Source organism: Atta cephalotes (genome assembly GCF_000143395.1).
Source record: "Atta cephalotes unplaced genomic scaffold scaffold00058, whole genome shotgun sequence".
NCBI classification, from domain to species: Eukaryota; Metazoa; Arthropoda; class Insecta; order Hymenoptera; family Formicidae; genus Atta; species Atta cephalotes.
Genome location: NW_012130122.1, coordinates 1,534,194 through 1,541,390, shown reverse-complemented (window position 1 = coordinate 1,541,390; position 7,197 = coordinate 1,534,194). Strand labels below are relative to the sequence as shown.

The following is a 7,197-nucleotide window of genomic DNA, read 5'->3' as shown; positions in this document are numbered from 1 at the left end:
CTACACACACACACACACACACACACACACACACACACACACACACACACACACACACATACACACACATTTTTGTGGTACATATTTGGTGTAGATATTAAACCTTCGATTAAATTTATTACTAGCTAAAATTAAAAAAATGTCAAAGAGCAAATTACATATAAAAAAATGATATTGTATTATATATTGTATATGTATGTTTAATAAATGTGAAATAGAAGAATGTAAAAGTAAGAAAACAATTAAGTGATATCAACTTTCCTTACGTTTATAATTTTTATCTGCATCAATAATTTTATACATGTATATATAGATTTCTTTTTATAAATATCTATATAATTATCTCATATTTTAACTAATATTTTTGTAACAGTACTGTTTTGTAGAAAATATTTTAAAGCATTTACTTGTGAATATTATGCATTCGATGAACATTGTTATTTTTCTGTTTAATGTATCTATCTAAATTAATCGAAGAAAAGGCTGCACACCTATATACGTTGAATACTTTGAAACATCCATCCTGATGTCTGTAAAGAAACTAAGCTTCTCTTTTTCTCCTTTCATTATTAGTTGGAGTGGTAGATCGTTATGTATAAGGTGACTTCTTAAGCTTAATGCCATTCTACAGCTAATGTACGTATTAATAATGCAACTATGAATTAATAATGCAACATTTGTAACGAGAATATTATATGTGGTGGGTGATGTTATAACTGTTTGATTCATTCTACAGATGAAAATACTGTTTAGTGGCTTGATAGTGAATAAAAAAGATATTCATGCAGGGTCGCATGTTTTTAAAAATGTTTCAGTATCACATAACTGGGCATATATTATGGAAATAAATTCCGATCAGAATTATTCCATTTTTTCCCCAGAAAACACAATAGAAATCTAAGGAATATTATATATGTAATTGACAATTTCGATAGGAATTTATTCCTATTCCAAATAATTCCGTAATAAGTCCGCTGAACGGATTGAAAACTTTACACATACACATATGTTCAATGTAATTAATACATTTATATGCTCATTTTTGTAGTAAGGATTGGAACAATATATTTATAAAAAAATATAATTAAATTATGAAAATTCAGTTATAAAAAGAAAATAAGTTTGAAGAATATATATTTTAATATACGTTCAATTATTTTATTTTCTTAAAATTTGTTTGTCTTTATAAAGAATCAACTAAGAGAACATGAGTCTTTTATTCATTTATTATATTGGAAATTTTTACAGCCGATCCTGTTGTGCCACAATTATTGATTGATCACTTCATTATCCATATAAGAAACTTCAAAGTTTTTTTAAGCTAAAGTTTGAAATTTCTAAACTTTAGCTAAAAAAACAGTCTCCGTTTCCCTTTGTTCTATTAAAGTTAGTCAACTTTTAAAAATAAAATTTGAAATACCAATCGGTTTTACTGTATAGTACGACTATAGCCATGTGTTACATATCAAACTGACAGAATGTCTGTTCGTATTTATTATTAGAAGTGATCATATTATTATATAAAATGTACATATTATGTATATATACATATTATATAGCATACCATACTACAATTTTTTCAAATATATTTTAATGATATTAATAATGTCTCTAGTTAAGTGAATGATACAATCAGGGATAAGAATCGTTTGTCGTTTTTACAATAATGATTTGGCAATTGAGTATTGATTATTTTACAATAATGAATTGCAGTTTTTTTATGATAGTAATGGCAATATATCTAAAAACTAAATAGAATTGGAGAAGTTACTTTTAAAAAGTAACCAATTACTATTATACATAATTTCTTAAAAATAATAACTCATTTGCAGTATGTCAATTTATTATTTTTACTTATTATTTTAAATTGTGACAAGTAATAAGCTATTTTTGTACAATAAATAACGTATGATCACGATACTTTCGAAAAATGATTTTTTCTCAACTTTTACTTTCAGTTAGTTACTGTTATCATCATTAAAAAATTGCAACGTCATTATTAAATCGTTATAAAAAGTAATGACAAAATAAAATAACAACGGTATTTATTTCCCATCTCTAAATGCTGATAAATTCAATATAAAATTACGAAAACTGTATATGACTTATTAAACATTATTACATCACTGTCAATATGAATTATTTATGACATATTACTTATGCAAAAAAGAATTTTTGTTAATTTTATGGGGTCAACCGGGGTAATTGTGAAAAAAACACAGTTTGAATTCAACAACGTGTCATTTTCTTAATTTTTTATTATTTGTACTTAAAAAAATTTAATTAAACTGAAATAATTTGGAAACTTTTTTATTATTTTAGAACAATTTATATAAAATAGTTCGTCTTTTATCAAAATATTAAGTATTTTAAAATATTCTTGTTCAATAAATTTCAAGGAATGTTTTTTAAAATGTTGATGCAAAAATGTATTAAAATTTTCGATATTATCTACATAACTTACAATTCTCTCCAAGAAATGTCCTATACAGAATATTTAAAGAAGACATCCCCAGGAGAAGTGGGTGTTTAAATCAAGATACTGTAATAACATTGTAATTGTAATGTATTTCACAAATATGTAAATAAGCATTCTTATAAATGAAGTAAAGTTTATTATATTCAAATTCAAATTACATGTGTGATTACATAAACACATTAATTGTTCTTCTCGGCATGTTTTAAAATCAGATTTTTATTCGACTTTCGTAGATTTTTATTTTTATTCTCGATGTGCCAGCAAAACTGATATATAACCGCCCGATGTTTTTAACAACTAAAAATATAATATATATAAAATAATATATATAATATATATAATATATATAATATATATAAAAAATGTATGTTGACGTATAAAAATAATTTAATTAATGACGAGATGATAAGAATAAACTTATACAGATATCACATTGTAAATGTATGTATAAATCACATAACAAATAAAATAAAAAAAAATCATATACACAAAAGTTGTTTTTATTTTATTTTTATGTGATCTATATTAAGAATTGATAAAGGCAAGAGTAAAGGTTATATAAACAATTTCTATTAGCTGGCTTACGTTACAAAAAGTTGACATCGTCATAGGGAACAGTTTTCCTGCGGTAAGGTACAACGATTTGTTGGCTCGAATCATTATCATCATTAAGTTCTTTGCTTTCTTTGGCTCTAAATTATACCACTTGTATTTGTATGCAGCTTGATAAACTCCTTCGCACTTGACATACATAACCATACGCAATAAATTTATATATTGTTATATTGATCGTGTGTTAAATTGGACTATTTTAATTAGTATATTGTATAATTTATATTCTGTTTGTAATAAGTTAAGAACATAACATACTTGTGCAACTAAAATTTCTCCTACAGCGCAATATACACATGTATGTCCAAATGTATTGACAAATACTGACATAATGAAAGTTAAACGTGGTATCGACAAATTGCGACCCTGAGTCATCATCTAAACAAACGAATGGGTTAATTCTATTTAATTCTATTTAATAGAATTAAATGTTTAATTTTTGAATGTTTAAGAAGTTATTGGTGTTAAATAAATAATTTAAAATATTTAATATAATGTTGATTAATTATAATTGATAATATGTTTTTGTTATTTATATTATATTATTATATATAACAAATTTGATACGTATATGATTATTTTTTATTTATTTATAATAACTTTAATTATTTAAATTATGTAAAATGCATTAATACAGCACTTAAAAATGTGATGGGTCTTTTTGCTTACAAACTGATTGTCTACGGTATCGTTTGCCTATATCACTTTTACCGATAGTTCGTTTGCGCACAAAAATTATTGTTAACAGCTTGATTGTCTACATGCATTTTTGTACACAAATACAAATTTCAGAAATGATGTTACATTTGCCTACATGTATTATTACCTATACAAGTATTATTATATACCTATACAAGTATTATTGCCTATAGCTCGATGAGCTGTAGGCAATAATACTTGCTTATGAGCACTTTTGTATATAAAGGTTAAGTTAGGTAAGAAAATGATTGTATTTTTAGAGCAGAGTATTTGTTTTAAAACAAAGAATTTGTCTTTAAAACAGAAAATAGTACATGCATGGGCCATAACAGAGATGATCGAGTTGTAGGCAATAATACTTGTAGGCAATAATACATGTAGCCATTTAGGCAAATGTAACTCCGTGTCTAAAATTTTTATTTGTACGCAAAAGTGCATGTAGACAATCGGGCTCTAAGCAGTAATACATGTAGGCGATCGATCTTATAGATAATAATATATGTAGGTAAATGTAATTTCGTCTCTGATATTTGTTCGCAAAAGTGCTTGTAGATAGTCGAACTGTAGGCAATTGATTTGTAGGCATATGGGATTTCTCCTTTAAAATTTAGGAATATGAAAAGAATTTCTTACAACATTTCTTAAAATGTATAAGACAGTCCAAAAAGCGTTTAAATTTGTGTATTTGTTTACGCCTATGTAGAGTATATGTTTAATTTGTTAAATTTTTAGAAAATATTCTGATAAAGATAAATTCTAATAAGATAAACGATATTTATAAAACATCACATTATTAAAAGGTTAATTAAGAAAGATTACTTACAGAACACAATAAAAAACCATGAAGTGCAAATAATATGCCAAGATAAAACAGCGTACCAAGTAACATTAATGTAAATATTTCGTCAATGATATTAATAAATCTGAAAATTATTAAAAAGAGAAAGTTAAAAGTTAAAAAAGTCATATTTACAAATTAATTTTTTAGTGTTATTTGTTTATATCATAATATTTAAAGAATTTTTTCATTTTATGTTATCTCTTAGAGTAATTTAAGTAAATATTAATCAAAAATGTTTATTTTTTTATATCTGTTAAAAAATTATTAAAAATTAATAATAATATGTGTAACCTGATAAGACGTATATGATCCTGTACGCTTTGTGATAAAGCATTTTCGAAATTTTGGAACTTGTCCAAGTGGATGATACGTATTTTGAGATTTTCCAATTGACCACATACGTGAAAAACTAATAAACTTAAAAAACTATCTACACCAGTATACATAATAGCTACCGCCGACAAGCCGAGACTTTGCATGATATAAGTTATTTCGTAAAATGGGCTTTTATCTCGATCGTATATGTAATACGTTTGTAGCGGCAATAATTTGCCTGGATCTGTTTTATTTGTCAAGTATCTTATTGAAATACCGAAAGCAGGAAGAACTACACACAAATTGAAAGATACCAACATCATGAAATATCCGAATATTGTAAATATACGTGCCATTCGCGCTCGTTTTACCATAATGTCTCTCTCTTTTATCATTTTCGGTTTCAACCAATCGTCTTTAATCATGTTTAAAAGGGGTAGGACATCTGTAATCAACGAAGATAACAGAATTGTATTACAATTAAGCTTAATGGGATATTATTGTACTTTTTTAAATTAAAACAGCAAGATTGAAAAAAACTGTTTTTTATTATATAATTTATAGAAATATGTAATATATATAAAAGAGAACCGAGCTAGTTGTTACAATCTTTTACTAGAATTTCTTTTCTTATGCATACATTTAAATTATTTTAATGAATACTTATGCATTGATTGAAATATATTTTTAACTAGTCTAATTAGATTTTTAACTAGTTTATTTTTAACTAGTTTAATTAGTGTATGTATAGATAATAAATAATTTTTTCTAATTTATATAAATATTTTTAAATATTGAAAGTTGAAATTTTTCGTTGATAAGTAAGCTGTAAAGAACAAATTTAAGATTACAATAAAAAATTAAATACAAAATATTTTATACTGAATGTTTATTTTAGGATATAAAATTAAACGTAAAAAAATATGTTATTTCAGATTTTTTCTTGAATTAATTATTAAATATATATCAATTAACTATAAGAAAGAAAGACCTTAAATTATTAATTTATCAATTTTAAATACCAAATAAGTTCTTAATATTAATACAATACATTATTATAATCTGTTTCAATCAAAATGTAATAACTAAAATGTAATAACTAGTCCTAACTCGCCATTTTTTATTCGAGAAAATATGGATAATAAACCAATATATGTACCTTTTGAATCAAATAAAATGTGTTATTATAACTAAATTTTTTTGTATATAAAATAATAACATAAATTACAAAAGTATAATAATAATAACTCTTACGTATAAGAAACAATTTACACAAATGAAATATTTACCTTCACATTATATAATCACATAAACATACAATTAGCATCTTCGTGTAGCATACATATAGCATCTTCTACAGTTCAATTATGGTTGCCACTAATTGTTAGTGGAATATCATAAGTATTATAAAATTTATAAAAACGTGTATTGTCTTCTTTGGTTAAAAAGACTAATTGTAACAACTAGCTTTTATCTCCTCTATGTATTACCTTCTTTTCTCAGCCACATGATGGATAATTTTATTATTGATACTGACATCGGTAAAGTATATTGTAGATTATCAATCACACACATTATATCACCCCAAACTTTGAATAAAGAATGTATACTTGGAATGTAGCAGCCACAAATTACAGTGTTTAACATAAGAATTGTACAAATGTTTGATATTAATTTTTTCTGTTTAGTTTCGTTGTTTTTTGGCCAAACGCCCAACAATGTCAAATTAGTCCGATTTAATCGAATAGCCCATTTATAATCTATTTTATAGAGATATAAATGCTAGTAAAATTTTAATAAAATCAAATTTCTTTGTTGTCCATGAATTTTATGTAATTGTTATGTATTTTTTTCCTCTTTTTCATGTATATTTCTCTCTTTTTCTCCTTATTTTTTCTCTTGTTTCTAATATACATCACTTTCTTTTTATTTTTTTTTGTAAAAAGATATCCGTTTATTCTTGTGACACATATTTGCAATTGTGAATATTAAACTTTCGATTAAATTTATTATTAGCTAGATTAAAAAAAATATCAAAGAAATTACATATAAAAAAGTGATATATTGTATTATGTATTGTATGCGTGTATATGTATGTATATATGTTTATATAAATGTGTAATAGAAAAATGTGAAAGTAAAAAAATAGTTGAATGATACAAACTTTTCTAATGATTACATTCTTTAACTGCATCAATAATTATATATATATATATATATATATATATAATATTATATATATATATATATA

The 7,197-nt window shown here is 24.3% G+C and overlaps 2 protein-coding genes across 2 annotated transcripts in view; both read right to left on the bottom strand.

Moving 5' to 3' along the window:
* The window catches only part of LOC105623558, a 9,520-nt gene extending 7,010 nt beyond the window's left edge, over positions 1–2,510 (bottom strand). Inside the window, exon 1 of the mRNA XM_012204947.1 lies at positions 2,465–2,510. Within this exon, the coding sequence (XP_012060337.1) occupies positions 2,465–2,510 (46 nt within the window). The remainder of the gene's footprint in view (positions 1–2,464) is intronic.
* A 212-nt stretch (positions 2,511–2,722) lies between these two features.
* On the bottom strand, positions 2,723–3,469 carry LOC105623500 (odorant receptor 63a-like). Its single transcript, XM_012204895.1, has 3 exons — positions 3,350–3,469; positions 3,065–3,220; positions 2,723–2,776 (listed from the first exon to the last, which is right to left on the bottom strand). Exons 1-3 carry the CDS (start codon positions 3,467–3,469, stop codon positions 2,723–2,725), a joined length of 330 nt encoding a protein of 109 aa, XP_012060285.1.
* Between the last annotated feature and the right edge of the window lie 3,728 nt (positions 3,470–7,197).

Excerpts from the sequence above, each read along its gene's own strand:
- LOC105623500 (XM_012204895.1), bottom strand. The coding sequence starts at position 3,469 with ATGATGACTCAGGGTCGCAATTTGTCGATACCACGTTTAACTTTCATT. Across the intron at positions 3,221-3,349 it reads GAGAAATTTTAGTTGCACAA|TGCGAAGGAGTTTATCAAGC; the intron begins GTATGTTATGTT and ends ATGTATGTCAAG. Across the intron at positions 2,777-3,064 it reads CGATGTCAACTTTTTGTAAC|TTGTTAAAAACATCGGGCGG; the intron begins GTAAGCCAGCTA and ends TTATATTTTTAG.